At 34.1% G+C, this 24,985-nt stretch overlaps 1 protein-coding gene across 9 annotated transcripts in view; it reads left to right on the forward strand.

The window, feature by feature from the left end:
- The window catches only part of EXOC6 (exocyst complex component 6), a 302,754-nt gene that overhangs the window by 156,099 nt on the left and 121,670 nt on the right, over positions 1-24,985 (forward strand). For all 9 annotated transcript variants that reach the window (XR_007460940.1, XM_049646393.1, XM_049646388.1 and 6 more), the window contains 6 exons: positions 1,560-1,712; positions 3,061-3,129; positions 14,522-14,605; positions 19,582-19,628; positions 19,760-19,880; positions 20,931-21,002. Coding sequence is in view for 8 of the 9 variants with exons in the window: in XM_049646393.1 (XP_049502350.1) it covers positions 1,560-1,712; positions 3,061-3,129; positions 14,522-14,605; positions 19,582-19,628; positions 19,760-19,880; positions 20,931-21,002 (546 nt within the window). In the remaining variant the exon portion in view is untranslated. The remainder of the gene's footprint in view (positions 1-1,559; positions 1,713-3,060; positions 3,130-14,521; positions 14,606-19,581; positions 19,629-19,759; positions 19,881-20,930; positions 21,003-24,985) is intronic.

Genomic DNA, 24,985 nt, shown 5'->3' on the forward strand with positions numbered 1-24,985 from the left:
AGCAATTAACAGTGTGAAAAGACAATCCACAAAATGGGAGAAAATAGTTGCAAACTGTAGGTCTGATTAGGGATTAATTTCCACAATATATAAGGATTACATACAACTCAATAGCAAGAAACCTTAATGACCTGATTTAAAAATCAGCTAGGGGGAGCGCCTGGGTGGCTCAGTTGGTTCAGAGGGGGACTTGGGCTCAGGTCATGATCTCATGGTTTGAGTTCAAGCCAGTTTGAGTTCGAGCCCCGCATTGGGCTTTGTATTGACAGCTCGGAGCCTGGAGCCTGCTTCAGATTCTGTATCTCCCTCTCTGCCTGTCCCTTCCCCACTCTCACTCTGTCCCTCTCTCTCTGTCTCTCTCTCTCAAAAATAAATAGAGATTAAAGAAAAAAAATTTTTTTATATCAGCTAGGGATTTGGATAGACATTGCTCCAAAGAAGACATACAGGTTGCCAGCAGGTATATGAAAAAATGCTCAATATCACTAACCATTAGGGAAATGCAAATCAAAATCACTGTGGGATATATCACCTCCCCCCTCTCATGATTGCTGTTATCAAACAAAAGACAACTAATGTTGGCAGGTGTGTGGAGAAATCAGAGCCTTGCATACTGTTGAGGAAATGCAAAATAGTATAGTTGCTATTTTGAGGAGGTTCCTCAAAAAGTTACTAATTTTTTTTTAATGTTTATTTTTGAGAGAGAGAGAGACAGAGCATGAGTGAGGGAAGGGCAGAGAGAGGGGGAGTCAAAAAGTTAAAAATAGAACTACAGTATGATCCAGCAATCCTAGATAGATATCAGTCCAAACGAATTGAAATCAGAATCTTGAGAGAGATTAGCACTTCCCATGCTTATTGCATCATTGTTCATAATATCCAAGATACAGAAATAATACAGATGTCCATTGACAGATGAGTGGATTAAGAAAATGTGGTATATACGTATAGTGGTATGTGGTATACGGTCTTTAAAAAGGAAATTGTGACGTATCTAAAATAGTCAAATTCATAGACTCACAGAGTGGAATCGTGGTTGCCAGGAACTGGGGCAAAGAGGAAATGAGTTACTCATCAGCAAACCTAAAGTTTCAGTTAGGCAAGATGAATAAGCTCTAGAGGTCTGCTGCATAACCTTGTACCTATAGTCAGCAATGTATTAATATATTAATATTAGTATGTGTAAATGCATATACACTTAAAAATTTGTTAAGAGTAAATTTCATGTTAAGTACACTTACCACAGTAAGATAAAATTAAAAAAAAAATGGAAGGAAATAATCAAGAATAGAAATCAACATAATAGAAAACAAAATACATTAGGGAGGATCAACAAAGCCAAAAATTGGTTCTTAGTCTTTTCAAATAATATTGATAAACCCTGGCACAACTGTCCAGAAAGAAGACTGAGAACATAAATCATGAATAAAAAATGAGACATTACTCTAAATCCTTTACCCAAGCCCATTAAAAAGATGGGAAAATATGAACAAATTCTTGAACTGATTTTGATCATAATAATTGTTGTAATAATCTGAATTTTTCTTTTTCCAATATAGGCACAACAGCAGAAAACCTTCAGTGTTGCTTTGCAGAAGCAAAATCGTGTACAATTTGGGAAGAATATGCACTTCAATGGTAGAATTCCAGAAGAAAGGAATGAAGTTGAATTGAAACGTGCATTTGAGGAAGAGGATGAGAATGAAGAAGAGGTGACAGGAGTTCCTTCCTTTTTCCCTCCTTCTCTCCCTCCCTCTTCTTCTTCCCTTTCTTTCTTTTTTTTTTTCCACGAATTTCTTCTTTTCAGTTGTGATGTACATCTTTGTGACTGTCAGTCTTCCTATGTGCAAATTGAATTTATGTAGATCAGTTTGTAATGAGCTATTAGAGCAATGTGTCATCTGAAATAATAGACTGCATAATTGACAGAGAAACAGGATATATTCTAGATTACATTTATAAGCCATAGGTAGTTGAACCTGGGTGTTCTGCCATAATTAGCAGTAAAATTGTAAATGTAATGATTTTTTTTTGTAGTGATCACTCATTTTAATTATCTGTGGCAAACTTTTAATTTCATGATGGCTTGACCTTGTTTAGACTAATTCTGGAAAGCCCACCTTCCCCCACCCCCCATTAGTGCTGAGATATTACAGAATGGTTCTAATATGGTGCAAGTTTTTTAATTCTTGAAAAAGTTTTATGTCTAGAAAACTTGAAATTATTCTTAAATATTCACTTTCTTTCATCCTCTATATCCAAATTTATTCCTAATCTTACTCTGTACACAAAGTCTTCAGTTGAGCCTACTTTCTGTCTTTTCCTTTGAATGTTTTTTGAATTTAGTTAATACCATGAGGAGGCTGTTAAGTTTTGCTTTGTCATTGAGATTTTAAATTCTGTTTCTAAGGTCCTAGTCAGGGCATAGTAGAACTTTTAATTAACTGATAAACCATATGAATGTATGCCCATGGTCTTCTCTGTGCTTTGAAAACAACTGAATGTTCAGTATGTATGTTTCTACTATATGCCTGAAGATGAGTGAGACTATATGCATTTATGTGTGTGTATCTCCATGTATGTGTGTATGTACACACATGTATTTGTATGTATATGCATATGTTGTGGAGTCTGATACTATACTGAATACAGACAAATAAACTGCCTAAGACAGTTTAGTGTCTTCTTAATGTGGAATTAGTGAGTCCTGATTAGTCTCTGGAAATTAAATAAATGGTTTTGAAATTTACTTTTTTGTTCTTTCTTAATCGGTATTCAGAGAATCTCTATATTCTCTCCTCCCAAGCATGTTAGTGATATACAGTCTCTGTCCTTTAATTACCTTATAATCTAAAATACTCAACAATGATGATTAATACATAAAGAATGAACTATTGAATAAAAGCCAAGACAATTAAAAGGCATTGTGTTAATACTATGATTTTTATAGTTGATAAATGTTGTAACATGAAGTCTATGAGTCTCCTTGTCTATCTTTAACTTACATTATCCAGCAGTAAGCTAGTAGTTTGATATTTAAAATGTGGTTTTATTTCTCAGGTCTTAACTGTTCAGGATCTGGTTGATTTTTCTCCTGTTTACCGATGTTTACACATTTATTCTGTTTTGGTGAGTATCTTTTGTATATGTATAGTGTTTGTGTCTGTGTATATGTGCACATATGTATGTATATACACATAAATGTCTGTATAATAAGAAAGACATGTACACATTTTAGGCCTGCTTTTCTAAAGGCTTACCATAAATTCAATGAGTTGTAAATCTTCATGCATAAATATTTGTGAAATATTCCCTGCAAGTAAAGCACTTACTTTTTTCTATAAATTATCATAATCTGCTTTCAAGTGATATACCACTTCATGTAGAAGAACCTTAACAATATACTTTCATTTCACCCTTCTTATATTTGTGCTAGTGTTGCATCATAATTATTTTAAAATATATTGCTTCTACATATGTTTACTTCTTCAACATTATATTCATTTTTGATTAAACAATTATTCTTTCGAAAAATAATAGCATTATTGGGGCGCCTGAGTGCCTCAGTCAGTTAAGCATTGACTCTTGGTTTTGGCTCAGGTCACAATATAACAGTTCTTGAATTTAAGCCTGCTTGGGATACTCTCTGTCTCTCTCCTGTCCTGCTCATGCTGTCTCTCCCTCTCAAAATAAATAAACTAATTCCAGAACATTTCATTATCAAAGAAAGAAACCTCTTACCCATTAATAATCACTCCTCATTCTCCCCACCCTCAGCCCCTGGCAACCACTCATGTACTTTCTATCTCTATAGATTTGCTTCTTCTGGATATTTCATATAAATAGAGTCATAGTAAATGTGGGTTTTTGTGTCTTGGCTTCTTTCACATAGTTGGAAGTTTAGGTTATTGATTGAGATCTTTTTTGTTTTTTAATACAGACATTTACAGCTATAAATTTCCTTCTAACCACTGCTTTAGCTGCATTCCATGAGTTTTTGTATGTTTTTTTGTTTCCATTCATCTCAAAATATTTTCTAATTTCTTGTTATTTGTTCTTTAACCCAACAGGTAGTTAAGGGTGTGTTGTTTCATTTCCATATGTTTGTGAATTTCCCAAAAGTTCTTCTGTTACCAATTCCAAATTTTATCTCACTGTGGTCAGAGACCATACTTTGTATGACTTCAGGCCTTTTAAATTTATGGAGGCTTGTTTTATGGCCTAACATATGGTTTATCTTGGAGAATGTTCCATGTGCATCTGAGAAGAATGTGTATCTGGCTGTTGTTGTGGTGTGTTGTAGACATCAGTTAGGTCTAGTTGATTTAATACTGTTACTCAAATCTTCTTTCCTTGTTGGTCTTCTGCCTATTTGTTATTGAAAGTGGTAATATTGAAGTCTCCAATCGTAACTGTTGAATTATCTATTTTTCCTTTAGTTTTGCCACTTTTCATTCATGTATTTTTGAGGCTTTGTTTTTAGGTGAATGTATATTTATAATTATTATATCTTCATGATGGATTAACTTTATTTCATTATGAAATGTCATTCTTTGTGTATTCTTTTTTTTGGCTTACAGTCTATTTTGGCTGATACTAGTATAGCCACTCTAACTCTTTTGGTTACTATTGGCATGGTATATTTTTCCATCCTTTTATTTTCAATTTCTTTGTGTTTTAGAATCTAAAGTATGTTTCTTGTAGATAGCATATAGATGAATTTTTAAAAATCCAGTCTGCCTATTTCTGCCTTTTGATTGGAGTGTTTAATTTAATTCATTTGCTTTTATTTCATTTCATTTCATTTTAATTTAATTTAATTTTTAATTTTATTTTAGTGTTTATTCATTTTTGGAGAGACAGACACAAAGAATAAGTGGAGAAGTGGCAGAGAGAGAGGGAGACACAGAATCTGAAGCGGGCTCCAGGCTCTGAGCTATCAGCACAGAGCCCGACACAGGGCTCGAACTCATGAACCATGAGATCATGACCTGAGCCAAAGTCGGATGCTTAACCAACTGAGCCACCCAGGAGCCCCATAGTTCATTTGCGTTGAATGTAATCACTGATAAGATCAAATTTGTACCTACCATTTGTTTTAATATATCTTATTTCTTTTTTGTTCTATCCCTCCAATACTTTCTTTTGCATTAAGTAGATGTTTTCTCATGAACCATTTTAATTCTCTTGTCATTTCTTTTAACATATCTAAACATGTATATATTAGTAACATAACTACATATATATGTATGTTAATTATATATAAATATATTTAAATATATAAATAAACGTAATATATGATAATTAACATATATATGTACACACATGTAATATATATAGTATTTCCTTAGTGTTTGCCCTGGAGATTATAATTTACATCCTACCTTAAAACAATCTAGTTAGGGGCTCTTGGGTGGCTCAGTCGGTTAGGCGTCCGACTTCGGCTCAGGTCATGATCTCACGGTTCGTGGTTTCGAGCCCCGCTTCAGGCTCTGTGCTGGCAGCTCAGAGCCTGGAGCCTGTTTCGGATTCTGTGTCTCCCTCTCTCTCTGCCCCTCCTCTGTTCACGCTCTGTCTCTGTCTCAAAAATAAATAAACATTAAAAAAAATTAAAAAACCAATCTAGTTCATATTAATCTTCCTCTTTTGTGTTATTATTGAGATACTACTTACATTTTTATACATATAAACCATAATATAACTATTTATTTGTATAGTTGTTTTCTGAATCAGAAGAATGGAATTACAAAAATAAAAGTATGTTTATACTGTCTTTATATTTACCTCTATATTACCTTTACTGAGACTTTATTTCTTCATGTTAATTAGAGTTACTGTCTAGTGTCCTTTTATTTTTGCCTCAAGGACTGCCTTTTGTATTTCTTTTAGGGAGGTCGACTAGCATCAAATTCTTTCAGTTTTTGTTTATCTGGGAATGTCTTAATTTCTTCTCTGGTTTTTATGAGTAGTTTTTCTAGATATAGAATTTTTGGTCTTTTTCTTTCAGCACTTAGAATATGTCTATGGAAGGCATTTATATTTAACTATATCTACAGAAGGCATTTATAGGTAAGGAGTTTTGAGGTTTGGATTACTCACTGAAATTGGATTAAGTTAAAATTAAAATAATTGAAAAGGAATGGTAATTATGTTAATTAGAGCAAATAGCATTATCTTCATTAGTTAGCTTAATTTTTTCTTTTAGCTCTCTAGTAAAAGCAGGACCAACTCTGTACTTATGAGCCAATATAAAAGTGATAAGCACAGTATCAATCTAAATGTATTGTTTTACAAATTAGTGATGTTTCAAGTGTGTTGAGCATTCTTGAATAGACCTATAAAATTTTTTTTGTTGGTAAAGCTGTAATAAATTATAGCATCATTTTTATTTTGTTTTTAAAGTTTACTATTTTGAGAGAGAACATGCACGCATGTGCATGATTGGGGGGACAAATAAAAGGAGAGGGAGAGAGAGAATCTCAAGCAGGCTCCATGCTTACAGCACAAACTCAGGAGCCATGAGGTTATGACTGGTGCCGAAACCAAGAGTCAGACGCTTAACCGACTGAGCCACCCAGGCACCCCTAAATTATACTATTGTGTAAAAACGATCATACTTTTAGTCTATTCTATGATGAAATAATTTTTCAAATGTGTGTGTGATTATAAAATACTTTAACTGCTTAGATTCTTTTCAAATTTAGTGTTTTATCTTTTATAATATCAGGTAGTAGTATATACATTTACGCACATTTATAACCTGAGAGAGAGGATAGGTTCCATCAAGATTACATTGATTACATTGATATATATAGTAACATTGAAAAATTGGCTTCCAGGGGTGCCTGGGTGGCTCAGTCGGTTGAGCATCCAACTTCAGCTCGGGTCATGAGCTCACGGTTTGTGAGTTTGAGCCCCGCGTTGGACTCTGTGCTGACAGCTTGGAGCCTGGACCCTGTTTCTGATTCTGTGTCTCCCTCTCTCTCTGCTCCTCCCCTGCTCATGCTGTCTTTCTCTCTCTATCAAAAATAAATAAACATTAAAAAAAAATTTTAAAAAAAGAGAAAAATTGGCTTCCAGTTGTCTGATCTCAAGTTTTTCTTTTTTCTTTTCTTTTTTTTCTTTGTTTTGTTTTTAAATTAGATCATATTGGATTCTAATCAAGATGAGGTTCTTAATTATCTCAGTCGTTAAAGTGGCTTGTGTTGTGGTTTGATTCTTTAAAAACTCCTTTCAAATTAGATTTTTTTTCCCTATAGGTTTTTGGTCTTAGTGGAGAAGAATGATTTTTTGCTTTGATAATGCTTAATTTTTCTGTCTTACGTGGGCCCAGTAAACTGCAGTGAGTGCCAACAGGCACTTCTGTTACTTTGTGTTATCCTTGTTCTATGTCTGCCTGATCCACAAGGATAGTGACCATGACAGTGTTGTTTATTGTTCTTTCCCTAGTGCCTTTCATTGCATCTGATACTTCATAAAAATTTGCTGAATTAGTAATTGGCTCTTTAACACCACACTAAATGTTAATAACATTATTTCATATATCTTTATCCTGGTAGCTTATGTCAACAGGCATTAATCTCTGGGAAAGAATATGTCTTTTATACCTTGTGCAAAAAAATGTTGAACCAACAGATATTATGTGAGGTTTCAGTGTGGCTTTCCTGAGAATGATATGCTGGGTATTAGATTATGTTTCATTTTTCATGATTTAAAATGAAAGAAACAAAAGCCTAATTAAATTATCAAAATGATCAAAAGTCAGTGGTAGAGAACCAATAGAATGATAGAAAGTTTTAGACTCCAGTCAGCTTTGTGATTATTCATAAAGAATCTGTGAGTCAAATAGCCAAATATTCAAATTAATGAAAAGTCTCAGAATTTATGTTATTATAATGAACTATTGATTTATAATTTTTGATAACTTACTTTTAGTTCTCTGTATGTTTTTATATCTTTTATTTCTTTAAAGAATTTATAAATTTAAGAAACCTGCATTTTAAAAGATGTCAGTTTTGACTAATTCAGGCAAGACCTTTTCCCTTTTTTACTGTGTGAGCAAGGTTTTACTGTTCTATAAATGTAAATAAACTTTCATTATCAAGAAAACTTCTAGTTGGTATATATGGCCAAAAATTGGTAAAAGTAAAATTATGACCAAAATTTGATAAAGCTAATTCCTCTTTATTATTATAATTATTTTCCTTTCATTTGTTATTTCATTCCACTACTTTCTAGTAGTAACTGGGCAAATTAGTCTTCTCAGTTGATTTTCTTATTTGCAAAATATGGATAACAATTTATAAAGCTATGTTGGATATTAGAGTAAATAGAAGTAATAAAATGCTTAGCATAGTGCCCAGTATATAGTAACACTCAGTAAATGATAAAAGGATTATCATAGAAGGGTTTCATTAATATATATGATTTCAAGGACTAGGTGTTTTGGTTGTAAGTCCATTTTAGCCAAAGAACTCTATGTCCAAAATCCTTAAGGTAGCATTGTCCAAGCTCTGTTTGAACAGATGTATGCACCATGAAAGGAAAATAGGTATACTGGGGGGAAAAAGGTTCTCTTTGGAAAATGCTGCAAATAATAACCACAATATAGCTTATCATTTTTAAGGCTTTGAGAAATCCTAAGAGCTATGTGAATTTCCTTAGCTGGCCATGTTATAAAGTTTGTGTGTACAGGGACCATTTTTCTTAAAATAAGGAATACTGAAGGTAATGTGAGAATTGCTGTCCTCAGACTTTTAGGGGTTTTATAGGCTTTCCAAAGGGTCCTGGCCTAGAATTTTTAAGGAAAGAATTTTTAGATCCTCCGGTTTTTCCTAAAAATGATCTCTCTGGGAACCTCAGCTCACCTTCTCTTACTTTTGGTGCTCTGCCCAGATCCCCTTGGATCTCTTTTCATAACAGCTAGAAGTTCCTTAGAGTCCTCAGCCCTGGGGGGAGCACAAATCTTTACACAGTATTGTTACAGTGTTTTTGCACTTTTCAGATGTTCTAGATTGTACATACTGTTTTGTTTTTATAGTTGAGATAAATCAGGGCTTAGAACTTGAGAATATATATTTGGAATACAATGTTAGAACATTTCCTGTACATGTGTTAAGGAGCTTTCACATCAGTGTGCGCTGAACTGGGTCATCTGTTCTGTTATCTGCCTGACCATGTACCTACATTCTCTCCTTTATTTTCCCAATTTGATGCATACCCTAACTATGATATTTGGTATTTTGAGATGAACTCTGAGTACAAAGCTGTACCATAATGTAAGATGTCAGTTTTGGTGTGACTGGAGGTACTTGCATCAATAAAAGAACAGGTTACTCCCCTAAAAAAAAAATCAAAAACCAAAAAAGAAAAAAAATCCCTCTGCAGTATAATTTATTCTTTAGAGTTTTACTGTGGGATCAAGTTGAAGCCTATCCTCTTCAAGACTTTTTTGCCTGAATCAAGCACTCTTTTTTTTTTTTTTTTTAAGATTTTGTTATTAATCTTAATGAACCTAGGTGACTCATTTGGTTAAGCGTCTGACTTTGGCTCCGGTCATGATTTTACAGTTTGTGAGTTTGAGCCCCTCATCGGGCTCTCTGCTGTCAGCACAGAACCCGCTTTGGATCCTCTGTCTCCCTCTTTCTCTGCCTTTTCCTTTCCTCCTCCCCCTACCCTGCTTATGCGCGCGCGCTCTCTCTCTAAAATAAATAAACATTAAAAAAAATCTTTCAACATTTTGTTATTTTTAAATAATCTCTACACCCAGCGTGGGCCTAGAACTCACAACCCTGAGATCAAGAGTCACATGCTCCACTGACTGAGCTGTTCAGGGACTCTGAATCTGGCATTCTTGATTGGCTTCCTCTCATGTCCTTCCTTGCTTTCCTCACTTCTGGAACAGTCTCCCTTTTGAATGCTTCCTTATTGTATCATTTGGTGTCTATTTATAGAAAAACTATCTAAGATGTTATATTAATTATCTACTGCTGCACTTAACAAACATTTATTATTTTACAGGGTTAGCTATCTGGGAGTGGCTTAGCAGGGCCATTCTGGCCCAAAGTCTCTCATGGGGTTCTAGTCAATATGTCAGTGAGGGCTGTAGTCCTCTGAAGGCTTGACAAGGGTTGGGTGATTTGCCTCTGTTATGACTATTGGCAGAAGGCCTCAGTTCCTTGCCACATAGGCTGTCTACAAGGCTGCCTGACAATCCTCATGACATGGCAGCTGGCTTCCCCAGAGTGAGTGATCTGAGGGAGGCTGAAAGGAAAGACATAATGTCCTTTGTAATCTAATATCATAAATGACATACCTTCTGCTATATCCTGGTGACATAGATCAACCCCTGGTTGGACTGTGGGATGGGACTACGCAAGAGATCTTTGGGGCCATCTTGGAGGTTACCACACTAACTTTATAAAAGAAAGACACGTCCATCACTGATACTCATTGTATTGATCCTTCACTGATAACTGCCTTTGTGCATTGTCGTGTAAAAACTTCCAGTGTACCAAATAAAGAAGTCTCCTTTAATGGTTAATTAAGGGAGTGTGTACACATAAGTGTGCCTTTCTTTTCTTGTGCAGAAAAGGATAAACCATGTTAGAAAAAATATATTTTGTCTTGTGGTGGGATATTCTTAGTTCTTTTTATTTTTAATTTTAATGTTTTAATTTTGTTTTTTGTTTTTGGGAGAGAGAGTGCAAGCAGGAGGAGGGACAGACAGGGAGGGAGACACAGAATTCGAAGCAGTCTCCCAGCTCTGAGCTGTCAGCATGGGGGCTCAAACCCATGAGCAGTGAGATCATGACCTGAGCAGAAGTCGGACACTCAACCGACTGAGCCACCCAGGCGCCCTGGGATATTCTTAGTTCTGACACATGGTAGGTGGGAGTAATGACCAATTTTCATTTAAGGTCCTGATCTCTTTTGTTCTCTAGCTGTTGACAGTGAATATATTGCTTTTTAAGAGGGAATATTGTGAGAGTACAGAAGCAAGAACATAGGAAAATTTGAATGTAAAACTGATGTATGTGTTTAAATATAGACAGTGCTTTTGGCTAATCTTAATACTCATCCTTAGGATGTGTCATTTGCTGTAAAGAAAAACAGCCAAAATAATATGAGTTAGTGAAGTGGGATCTTTTAAATATAACTGGAGTATTTTCTGGGGCTGCTAAAGTTTCGAAGTTACATTGACTAACCCATTCTTTCATATTCACGTAAGTTGTGATTCAGAAAAACTGTTAAAAGCCATTTGCCAAATTGGTGATATTTTTGACTTCATATTAAAATAAAATAAAAACTGGCTGCTAGACTGATTAGTTTCTACCATATCTAACAAAATTAATGTGTCGTACCTGACTTTTATACTTGGTTTTATTTTATTTCCAAAATTGAACATCAAAATTTTATGTATGTCCACGTATTTACTGAAAGCATATTGATTTTTTTTAATCATACTCCTCCTTTTGTAAGTAACTTACAATTGTATCTGTATATTACATTGCATTATTATAAATTTGGTAATGAGAGCATTAAGTAATGCTCTCAGTAATTACTCTCAGTAATTACTTCAGCATTTAAGTAATGAAAAGTGATTTATTACCTTGCTTTTTAAGGTACATGAATGGATAAAACAGTCACCTTGGATTTAAATAATCTTAATCTTGACTAATTTTATAATTTATTTCTCAGTGGTTTTCATAATGTTATATCCCATAGTGCATACTAACATATTTATTTCAGTCAAAACATGAAGTCAGATTTTTTTCTGTGATACTAATACACTTGCCTTATTTAATAGTTTGATTGTGAGGACTGCCCTTGCTAATTGGGTTTTAGGGTGGGTATTTTATCGGTAAATTAAATACACTAAATCTGTAGTTCAGAGTTTTTAGCTAAAAAGTATGTTGTTAGGTGCAAAAACAGGAAAGCCCCATTCATCATATTAAGAAACTAATTTCCAATAAAAATTTAGGTTTTGTTTTATTAATTATCTAAAATTATAATATACTTAGATTGTATTGATCAGTTCTTTCTTAATTGTAATGATAATTCAACCTAGAAGGAAAAAGCTACCTTAACACCTAAATCTTTATGGTCTCAGGAATAAAATAAAAATACAAACATACTACACTAGAAAATATAGTATTAGAGAGGTGCCTGGCTCAGTCAGTAGAGCATGTGACTCCTGATCCCAAGGTCATGAGTTCGAGCCCCACATTAGAGGTAGAGTTTACTTAAAAAAATGCACAGTATTAGAAAAAAACACATTAAATTAGAAAATATCTATAAGGGTGGTAGTCTGAAAATATTAATTAAAAAAGAAAAAGGAAAACTGTAATTTATTTCTAAATATTAAGGAAGAGCATGTTCATATATTTTTTAAATGATTATAGATAACCATTGGATATGTTTAAATGAGGATGTAATAGTTTTATTTATAATATACTTGAAATTGCATCCTTTGTATTTATTTAAACTCATAATGGAAAAAATTTAGTTACTAAAATAAAAACTGTGTGAGGGGGATCATAGTTTTTTTTGAAATTCTTTTAATTCTTTGAGTACAAAAATACTGGGAGAGCTGCCCTAGGGGTTACCTAGGTAAACTTATTTTTTGCATTGTGAGTTTAGTTTTTGTAGCATTAAGAAAAGGCATTTTTTGGGGTGCCTGGGTGGCTTAGTTGGTTAAGTGTCTGACCTCAGCTCAGGTCATGATCTCGTGGCTTGTGAATTCGAGCCCTGCATCAGGCTCTGTGATGACAGCTCAGAGCCTGGAGCCTGCTTCAGATTCTGTGTCTCCCTCTCTGCCCCTCGTCTGCTCACGCTCTCTCAAAAATAAACATTAAAAAAAAAAAAAACTTTAAAAGTCATTTTTTTTGGATAACTACTTAAATAGTAAAACTATCAAAAATTTTTTTCTGTGAAAATAGGAGTTTTGATTTTTTTTTCCCTAGTAATTTTTTTTTTCTTTTGGATTCTGTTTGGAGTCTTGAGTAGGGGAATGGGTTCCTAGTCCTTTCTTCTCACTCTGGATGGATTCTCCTTTTAAGCAGAGAGGAAGACAAAAGAAATGGATATATCATTTCAATCATTCATTCATTCATTCAACAAATAGCAATTGATTGCCTTCCATGAACCAAATGTTGTGCTAAGTAATAAGGATACAACGGCCAACTGGTTGGACAGGACCATGTTCTAAAAGACTGGAGTCAGGTAGTAAAGATAGATCTCTGTTATCCAGTGTGGTAGCTATTAGCTGTATGTGGCTATTTAAATTTAAATTAATTAAAATTAAACGAAGTTAAAATTCAGAGTCTCAGTAATATTAGCCACATTGAAGTGCTCAGTGGCCATATCTATCTCGTGGCTACCACAGAAGACAGTGCAGATATAGAAAATGTTCATTGTCACAGAAAGTGCTATTAGACAATGGACCAATAGACTGCTAATTAAGAAGTTATGGCACAGGGGCACCTGGGTGGCTCAGTCGGTTGAGCATTTGACTCTTGGTTTCAGCTCAGGTCATGATCTCATGGTCATGGGATGGAGCACTGCGTCAGGCTTTGTGCTAGGAGTGGACCATGCTTGAGATTCTCTCTCTCCCTCTCCCTCTGCCCTCCCCCCCTTGCATATGCTCCTCTTTCTCTCTCTCTCTCTCTCAAAAAAAAAAAGTTATAACACAGTTGATAAGTGCAGTGATATGGATATACAGATTACTGTGGGATAACACGGATAATAGCAAGCCTCAGGAAGTTGAGGAAGGCTTTCTAAAGGAAGTGACATCTATAGTGAGTCCTGAAGGATAAATATAAGTCATATAGAGAAACAACTGGGAAGCACTTTTCAAGAATAGCTTGTACAAAAGTCTGGAAGTGAAAAGAAAATGCTATATTGAATATACTGAGATGAGGCAGGAAATGGAAGAAGGTGCCAGATCATGTAGAGTCTTATACATTATTTTCAGAAGTTGAGACTTTACAGCCAATTTCTTTATTTAGTTCTCCTCACTGACAGCCATATTTTGAGTTAGTCAGTCAGAAATCTATAAAACCTTAGTGATAAGTTGGGCAACTGTTAAATTGCTTGAATTTACATTTAGTCTTCCTAAATGTCATGATAACAAACAAGGTTACTCTTTTTGAACTATAAAGTCAAAAATTTATTCCTGACATCAGTATGAAATACCATTTCAGTTATATTCCGTTTGTTAGAAAATTTAAAATGAGGGGCGCCTGGGTGGCTCAATTGGTTAAGCGTCTGACTTCAGCTCAGGTCATGATCTCATGGTTTGTGAGTTCAAGCCCCACATCGGGCTCTGTGCTATCAGAGCCTGCTTCAGATTCTGTCTCTCCATCTCTCGGCCCCTCCCCTGCTCATGCTCTGTGTCTGTCTCTCAATAATAAATACACGTTAAAAAAATTTTTTTTAAATTTAAATGATTCTTAGTGGTAAAGAAGTTATCTGTTTTGTAGTATGTTTATGTTTCATTACTCTGCTGATTTTATTTTAGGGTGATGAGGAAACATTTGAAAATTATTACCGAAAACAAAGGAAGAAACAAGCAAGACTGGTATTGCAGCCCCAGTCAAATATGGTAAGTTATGTGAACATTTTGAATTGGTTATATTGTCATTTTTTACCTCTTACCCCACCTTAATTTCTTCAGAGCATGTATCATTATTCATTCAACAACAAATATTTATTGACTATCTACCATTTCCAATAATTGGTTTAGGTGCTAAGGGTATAGCAGTGAACAAAACAGGTAAGTCCCTTCTCTCATGAGCTTACATTCTATTAGAGATAGATAGTAAACAAATAAAATAGTGAATAAATAAAAAGAGAAATAAGAAGATATATAAAGTATCAGGGAGTGATAATTAGTTTCTGACAACATGGAAGACTATGTACTTGGATTAATTGTTCTACTGACAAAACAACTAAAGATGCTGGATAAAACATTTAAACATTTTAAAAATTATTTTTAACTGCACTGAGGATTTGGTAGAAAAGTATAGTTAGGAGAAAAACTAAGTGAATATGGAATTGCTCTGTATGGAATTGCACTTGTGATAATTATATGACTAGATGTGTTTGTGAAAACAGTGCATGAAAAAGTGAGTTTTATTGTATGTAATTTATACAGTATATCCCATTATAGAACAAATAAAACAGGGAAACTTCAATGAAGGCAGAAATCCAGATAGGTTTAATTAAGCACTAATTGTGGCTTTTATCTTAGAGGCATCTGTTGAATGGGAAAGCATGAATTTTGAGGACATGGGTGTACAGAGAGCCACCCAAAGTAGCTGATAAGAGGTTGTCTCCCTTGTGAAGCTAAGACTCCAAAGAATTAGAGCCTCATTATTAGGATGACCTAGAGATAAAAAACATCTGGGGGCACCTGGCTGGCTCACTCAGTAGGGTATGCGACTCTTGATCTTGGGGTCATGGGTTTGAGCCCCACATTGGAAGTAGAGATTACTTAAAAAAAACAAATGGACACAATGTTATATATTTTAAAAATCTAGCAAAACCTCTCTGTTCTTTCCTCCACACACTGTAAGGACATTGCTTATCTTAAATGTTGGTGCTGAAGGAACAAGGCGAAAAAAAATCTCTGAGAATACATAACAAATGGATTCTCACATGTGTTTACTACACAGATTTATTCTACTTGGATAATTGAAAAAAATCTCAGGTTGAAAATTTAGTTTGAAGTATTTCTATGCTGATATTGCCAGTAGAAACAAATGCAGATCTCTGAACTTTCATATCATAATTTCAAGGAAAATTAGCAAATCACAGTCAAAAATAATTATAAAACAACTGAGAATCATTAAAGATATTGGCAACAGAGGGACTCCTGGGTGGCTCAGTTAGTTGTGTCTGACTCTTGATTTCAGCTGAGGTCATGGTACTGTAGTTGTGGGGTCAAGCCCTGCATTGGGCTCTGTGCTGACTGTGGAGCCTGGGTAAGATTCTCTCTCTCCTTCTGCCCTTCTCCCCGGCTTGTGCTCTCTCTGGAAAAAAAAAATATATATGTGTGTGTGTGTGTGTGTGTACATAAATATATAATGTAGGCAACAGAAATAAATCCTAATAAGAGACTTTTAGTGTTTGAATTGTTAGCCACTTATTTTTATTTATTTATTTTTATTTATTTTGAGAGAGAGAGGGAGAGAGAGAGAATCCCAAGCGGGCTCCACACTGTCAGTGCAGAGCCTGAGTTCAAACTCATGAACTGTGAGTAACTGTGAATTTAATGCAAATTAAAACTGCAGTGAGATACCACTATCTACCTACTATACTAAGATTAAAAAGATTTATGATAGATGCCCCAAATTATTAGCCATTTAATATAGTAATTATTGAATATATTTAAATAAAAAGCAAGCTTGCTGATATAAATAGGGAACAAGAAACTGTAAATACTTACCAAAGTGAAGAAAAATCAAGTGGAATACCTAGAAATTGAAGATCTAATAATCAAAATTAAAAATTTTATGAATAGGTTTAGCAGTTGATGAATTCTTAGTTGATTTGAAGAGATTACTTTGAAAGCCTCACAGAGAGATGAGAGGATAAAAATACCGAAGAGAGACAGAGGGGATACAGAGAGCAAGTCTAACATATCTAGTTGGAATTTCAGAAAGAGAAGCTAGAACAAGTGAGACAGAAGAGTATTTGAGGGCATAATGGCTGAGAAGTTTCCAGTATGGACAAGAACTATAAACTTTTACAGAGTCATATCCAAGGAATCCCGAGTAAGTTAAGTAAAAAGAAATACATTCTGAGAGATCTTATAGTGAAATCGCAGACCATAAAGAGAAAATAGAAGACCTGAAAAATAGTATCTGCTAACTTTAGTTAATTGACATTTATTGAATACTCCTCCCCAAATAGCAGAATACGCATGCTTTTCAAATGCACATAGAAGGTTTACCAAGGTAGATCAAATGCTGGGCTATAAAATAAATCTCAGGAAATATAAAAGACTTGAAATCTTTTGACTACAAGATAATTAAATTATCCATATGCAAAAAAATACTGACTTTTACCTCAATCAGCAATTCAAGAAATGGACCCAAATGCAAGAGATGAAACTTTAAAACTTTTAGAAAAAAAACAAAGGGTAAAATCTTTGTGACCTTGGGTTAGGCAGTATTTTCTTAAGTGAGATACCTAAAGCATAAACCATAAGGTAAAGAAATTGTTAAATTGAACATTAAAATGAAAAACTACTCTTCAAAAGGCATTGGCAAGAAAGTGAAAAGACAAGACACAGATGGAGAGAAAATATTTGTAAAACTCATGTCTAACAAAGGGTTTATATTCAGAATATAGAAGAATTTGTATAACTATAAATAATTAAAGCCAAACTAATGGATAAAAGATCCAAGTAGAGATTTGTCTAGATATACAAATGAGAAATAAGCACATGAAAAGATGTCCAATATCAATGTTTCATCAGGCAAATGCAAATTAAAACCACAGTGAGATACCACTACATACTTACTAGACTAGCTAAAATTAAAAAGATTGATCATAGCTAGTGCTGGTGAGATGTGGAGCATCTGGAACCCTCATGCACTTCGGGTGGGTGTAAAAACTATGGTGCCTCTTTGGAAAATAGTTTGTCAATTTGTTACAATGTTAAGCATGCACTTATGCTACAACCCAGCCGTCTTACTCCTAGGTTTTTACCCATGAGAAATAAAAACAGTGGCATATTTTAAATGCTAAAGGAAAATAACTGTCAACCTAGGATTCTATATCCAGTGAAACAAAGGCAAAGATAGACATTTTCAGACAAAGAAGAGGAGAGTTTGTTACTAAGACACCCTTACTAAGGAAATTCTAAAGAATCTACTTCAGGCAAAAGGAAAGTGGTGCCAAATGGAAGATATGAGATGCTGGAAGGGATGAATAGCAAAGAAAGTATAAATATGTGGGTGAATCTATGTCAACCATAGAAAATAATGTTAATAAAATATTATGGACTTTAAAACAAGATAAAATTAAAATACACAACAAAAGCATAAATGTGAGGTAGGAGTTAATGAAATGAAACTATACTACAGTTTTCTAAATTGTCCAGAAGAGTAAAAATATTGATTGATTTTAGGGTTTGATTATTTAAGTATGCATAATGCAATTTCTGGGGTAACCAGTAAAAGAGTGGAAACAAAATATATACTTTCATATAATATTAAAAAAAATCTAGAATGATAAAAAATGAAATATTCATGTCTTAGTGTTGATAAAAAATAATTGAAACCTATAAGCACTTGATAACATCGACTCAAAATATTTAATACAAGATTGCCAAAACTAAAAGGATAAATGGGAAATCTGTAGTGGATTTTTAAGCATGTCTCAGTGTCTTATACACCAAATAGATAAAATATCAATAAGAATATACAACATGTTTAACAGGCTTGTTCTAATAAACCATATAGAAGCCTGTTTCAACAACTGTAGAAACCTCTTCTTTTCAAGCACACATGGCGTATTATAAAATGTGACTAATATACTATCTAATAAAGCAAGTATCCAGAAATATCAAACATCTGGTCTCATGTAGATTCCATTCTCTCTGATCATATTTTATTTTATGTATTTATTTAAAAAAATTTTTTAATGTGTATTTATTATTGAAGAAGAGAGACATGGAACATGAGCAGGGGAGGGATAGAGAGAGGGGGAGACACAGAATCAGAAGCAGGCCCCAGGCTCGAGCTGTCAGCACAGAGCCTGACGCAGGGCTCGAACTCACACACTGCGAGATCATGACCTGGGCTGAAGTTGTTTGCTCAACTGACTGAGCCACCCAGGTGCCCCATCTCTGATCATAGTATTTTAAAGCTGAAAGGTAAAACTATTTCTTTCCCCACAACCTGAAAAAAAAACCCAGATGTTTGAAAAATTTTTTTAGATGTTTGAAAATTTTGATCACATTTATGAAATATGCAAAATACAGCATTTGAACGTAATTAAAATAATGAAATATTTCATGTAATTAACTTCTAAGAATGAAGTTCAAATGGTCAAATATTTTCCTGTATACCTTTTGTTAAAATTATTAACACGCAATTGTAGATCATTTTTAAGGAGTTTGGCTTTTATTGTGAATCAGATATAAAGTCATTGGAAGGTTTTTAGCGGAAGATATAATGATCTGATTACTCTTTGAAAAGTATCATCCTGTCAGGTATCTGGAGAATAGACTGAAGGGAGCAAGCCTGAAAGCTGGGGAGATTAGGTAGGAGAATGATATAATAGCCCAAGTGAGAAATTATGGTGGCTTGAACTAGCTTACTGTGAAGAAGGTTTTGAAGTTATATTTACTTTTTAACTTGTTTATTGTCTTTCTCTTTTTGAATGCAAGTTCCATGAGGGTAAGGGCTTTTTGCTTTTTACCAGTGTAACCCTAATACCTTAAAAATGTATGCAGCATATAGTAGACCCTCAATAAATATTTGTTAATAAATATGGTAGTGACTTGGAACTTACTTTATTGTTACTGGTATTTATTGGTTTAAATTGATTTTTATTTTTCATTTAAAGCATGAAACAGTTGATGGCTATAGAAGATATTTCACTCAAATTGTAGGGTATGTATCTAAAATGGAGATAAATATTATTTTTATATTATGTTAAATGTCAGAACTGCTTGTTTTCTGTTTGGGTTTTAATTTTTTTTTTTTTTTTTAACACATGCTATGTTGGTAATTACTGTTTTTAGGTTCTTTGTGGTGGAAGATCACATTTTACATGTGACCCAAGGATTAGTAACCAGGGCATACACTGATGAACTTTGGAACATGGCCCTCTCAAAGATAATTGCTGTCCTTAGAGCTCATTCAGTAAGTCAGCCAAATTATGTTACTAAGTTTTTAATTCAGTTACTTCAGGAACTTCTGAAATGCATGATGTCAGAAGAAAACCGTACCTCCATCATTCTGCATTTTTGGTAGCATTTCAGATTTGGAAGCAGTAATGTTGGGCTTTTGTCTGGTTATACTGGGTTGTAATTTTGCAACTGACTGGGGCTTCCCAAGACATTTTTAGTCCAGCATTAATAGAAAATGAAGAATTAAGCTGGTCTCATTAGTCTCAACTGACCTCTTCATTAGATCACTGAAAAGCACCGTGAAGAAAGGGTTTTTAATTATCATTCCAAATTCTTTGTTTCCAAAATAAACTCCACCATTAAAACTCAATAGAACTTGTTCTTCGATGTTTATAATTTGTTTGCAGTAATATAATTACAGATTTCTTAAAAATATGCAATTGTCAAAATTTAAACCATTTGAAATAATGAACTTCTATGTAATGGGAAATTTTTTTATGCATTAAAGTAAAATGATCAAAATTTGCATAATATACCTTTTGTAGAAATAATATACTAGTACTATAAAGACTGTTGAAACTAATAATTGCTTATTGTAGATGTTTTCTTAAGACAGTTTTAGTAGCTTACCTTCAGTAAAATCTCCCCATACTTAAAATTTTGTAATTATTTATAATTTTATTATTAGGAATAGAGATTGAAAATATTTTAAAGGATTATTAGCTTATATAGTATTTAGATTGTAAATATACATTTTTTATTTATCAGGAATGTAGATTCTTTATACACTTGTTTGTCCAATGAACTATAACTTTTTCTAACATATTAAAGAATAATTATGTTATGGTCTTTCCCTAAGAATTTTTACTGAATACAGGAAGCCAGCCATGGATTTAACTAATAATCAAGATTTTAAATTTATTATAAGCCTGGCATATTAAAGGAAAATGTTTCAGGTTTTATTTGTTTTCTGGTTTATATTGTTTTCTGGTTATATTTTATTTGACTCTGGTTTATATTTGTTTTCTTTGTTTGTATTTCCACCCCTCCACCTCTACCCCAGTCTTATTGTACTGATCCTGATCTTGTTCTGGAGCTGAAGAATCTCATTGTATTATTTGCAGATACTTTGCAGGTGGGTGATAATATAACATTCAATTTATGACTATTTGAGCACTTAAAGATATATAAAATACAGGTCATGCTCATTTATTTTATTATGGATTAGTGGTGGTAAATTAGTAGTAACCAGATGTTTGCTTATGTATTGGTATTCCCTATTACCCAAGACTTTTCATTCTTACCCCCTTCCTGATTATGAACCCTGGACAGAACTCAGGGAATATTATCGTCTTTTAAAATATTGATTATTCAGAGAGAATAAAGTATTTCTTTTTTTTTTTTTTTTTTCAACGTTTTTTATTTATTTTTGGGACAGAGAGAGACAGAGAATGAACGGGGGAGGGGCAGAGAGAGAGGGAGACACAGAATCGGAAACAGGCTCCAGGCTCCGAGCCATCAGCCCAGAGCCTGACGCGGGGCTCGAACTCACGGACCGCGAGATCGTGACCTGGCTGAAGTCGGACGCTTAACCGACTGCGCCACCCAGGCGCCCCTAAAGTATTTCTTTTGTAGATAAATTATTTTTGTAGTTAAAGAAAAAAAAACTCCATGTTATAGTGAAAAGAACCCTGAACTAGAAATTAGAAGATAAAGGGGCACCTGGGTGGCTCAGTCGGTTGGGCATCTGACTTCGGCTCAGGTCATGATCTCATGGTTCATGGATTCGAGCCCTGCGTCGGGCTCTGTGCTGACAGCTCAGAGCCTGGAGCCTGCTAAGGATTCTGTGTCTTCTTCTCTCTTTGCCCCTCCCCCACTCGTGCTCTGTCTCTCAAAAAGTAAATAAACATTAAAAAAAATTAGAAATTAGAAGATATAAGCACTGCCTTATGAAGTCACACATGACCCTGAGTTTATATTCTGCCCCTACTATTGACTAATTATATGTTTATAGGTTTTCTAAACTTGAGATCCTCATTTGTGAAAATCGGGTTATTATTAGTTTTCAGGATTGTTTTAAGTGTGATAATAAATATGAAAACATAGTTTGAATTAAAAAAAAAAAGAAAACATATAGTTTGAAAGCTGTTTCCACTCATTTCCTTCCTAATTTTAGGTGTACTATGACAATGACCAAATCACTTTACTTCTTTGTGTCTTGTTTTTTTTCTTTTTAAAAATAAGGTTTAGGGGCGCATGGGTGGCTTGGTCGGTTAAGCGTCCGACTTCGGCTCAGGTCATGATCTCACGGTCCGTGAGTTCGAGCCCCGCATCGGGCTCTGTGCTGACAGCTCAGAGCCTGGAGCCTGTTTCGGATTCTGTGTCTCCCTCTCTCTCTGCTCCTCCCCTGTTCATGCTCTGTCTCTCTCTGTCTCAAAAATCAATAAACGTTTAAAAAAATTAAAAAAAAAAATAAGGTTTAAACTGAATTGTCTCAAAACTCAATGCCTTTGTGATTTTCAGTATCAAAGTTTTAAGCTTGTCCCTTTTACTTGATCACAGATGGGCAAGAATTGATTGCATTTTGTTTTCATGTTTAAACTTAAGGGGTTTTTATGGTTGGAATAACATTTCCTGAAATATAGATTGGCATTTTCCAAAGTGTGATAATAGATGTTACTTTAAAAGGAGTTCTGTGGTCAAAACATTTGGGAAATAAGTGAAATAAAACAGACTTCTTCACTAATAGCCTCTTCAGAGCAAATTTATACCATATGATTCCAAAAGGAAGGTGCTTATGCAGCATTTTCCCAATATATTTGAGCTTTGAATCTTTTTCCCCCATATGACATCTTGTAGGTATAGAGCTTCATGTAATATGTTTTAGGAAGTGCTAATTTAAACTGTTTGCTTCATCATTAGAGTTTTTCCATCCTAGAATAATAGTTGTCTACTTTGTTCTTAAACTGAAGAAGATTCTACAAGTTCCTTTAGTAAATTGTTTTATTGTCTTATATCTTTATTAATTTGTATGCCTTATACTGTAACACCAGGATAATGTGGATTTTTTGTTTTCGTAAATTTTGTGACAAATATACCTGTAATATTATTGATTTCTCTGCAAAAAAAAAACTTGGTAAGTTTTATTGGAGACCACCTTAATTTTTTTAGGTCTAGCTCTAAGTAACTTGAGGGAGTTTTGCTATCCTTAATGACTTAAAACATTGCTACTTAAAGCATGGTGGGAATACCACTCACTGGTCCGGAAATGTTACTAGTCCACAAATTATTTATTATGGATCCATAACATAAAGGAGCTTCTGTCCGAGTGTAAATCAACTACATTACTAAGTACAAAATTTAGCTTAGTTGGCATATATTTTGTAGCAAGAATTTTTCTATGTAGGTTAGCCTCATTCATTTATATTCTGGTGCAAGCTCCTTATCTCTTGGTAAGCCATAACAAACTGTTCTTGAACTGACACTTTGAGTACAACTGAATCTAGAATATTTGCTATGGTTCCAAGGATTTCTCTAGAGAATCAAAGAAGAGTAATAGACAATATTCAGGTAATAGAGGCATTAGAAAGTAACAGTGATAGGTGTATAAGCCCTTGTAAGCATACCTTTCTAATCTTACTGCTTTGAAATAAGATTGAGGAGGACAAACCAATCCATATTACTTATTCAGAAATCCTGCAACATTTTCATTCCACTGAAAATTGACAGGCTGAGTATTAGGTAGGTCTTACACACTGTGGTCAAGTTATACCTTTTAATTAAAGAATTGGGGAGGGTCTTTTCATAAAAACTAGAAAACATTGCATAATACTTAGTTTTTAAAATTGGTCCTTTGCCACCCTAAGGAAAGTTTTCTTTTCATATGTCATTTTATTACTTAAAACAATGCTGACTAAACAATAACATTAAGAAATAACACCAACATATTATAGTTCTGCTTACTACGTATTAAGTAAATCACAAGTAAACATTTATGATTCATTACTAACATTTTTTGAGCACCCACTATGTGCTAGTAGCTAGATGATATATAAAACGATAGAGACCTAAAAATCAGACAATAGGGAAATAAAAATTCTTCAATAAATTTACAGTTTAAACAGATAAGATGTATAAAACATACTAATATAGCAATATATTAAAAACCTTTGGGCTCACAGAAGATGGAATGTCTGACTGTAATTCTAGATTGGGAAAGTCTGTACAGAAAGTTGAAATGGGAGTTGGGTTTTAAAAGATGAGTTCAGCAAATACACACTAGGAAAGGGACATGAATGACAAAGGAAATAAAATACCATGTGTAAACTGTAGATAGAGGGATAGTATGGTGATAGAAAGAAGATGGGTGTGAGCAAAGAAGGGCAAATAGTGGTAATGAAACTGACAAGGTAGTTTGACCCAGATTATGGCAGGTCTTGTGGGACTTCAGTAAGTCTTCTGTAGTTTTTAACCAGGGGGATGGCGTGATCAGATTTGCACTTTTAAATGATAATCTTGAGAGTCTTTGCAATAGATTGACTTGAAAGAGACAGTTGAAATTTCAGTTTAGGAAGCTCTTATAATGGTCTAGGCAAGAGATGTGGCAGACCAAAATAAAGCAGTGGCACTGGGAATATTTCTGGAAAAAAGAAAGTAAGTGGTGGAGAAGAATGATGGATTTGAAAGAGATTTGTTAAGGAGGTAAAATCAAAAGGATTTGTTAAATGATGTGTTTGAGTGTGGGGTCGTTTAAATGTTTTTCAAGTTTCTTCCTAATAACTGAATTGATGGTAGAACTATTAACAGAGATAGGAAATAGGAAAAACACTTGGTTTAGTTAGAAACGGAAGAGATAAGTTAACTTTAGTGTGTTTGCTTGCTGGCAGCCTCATTGGAGATGTCTAACAGGTGTTGGAGTTAAATATTTGGAGTTTACAAATAACTAGAGATGTAGATTCAGAATAATCAGAGAAAATAGTGTTTGAAGTCAGTAGACTTCACATTATGCTAGAGACCTAGAAGAAAAACATCGAAGGATGGAGATAGAAGAAAAAGGAAAACTGGAAGAACTGTTCATAGATAAAAGGAGAACAAAGAGAGAGAGTGATGTTACAGAAT

Source organism: Panthera uncia, chromosome D2, assembly GCF_023721935.1.
Source record: "Panthera uncia isolate 11264 chromosome D2, Puncia_PCG_1.0, whole genome shotgun sequence".
Classification (NCBI taxonomy): Eukaryota; Metazoa; Chordata; class Mammalia; order Carnivora; family Felidae; genus Panthera; species Panthera uncia.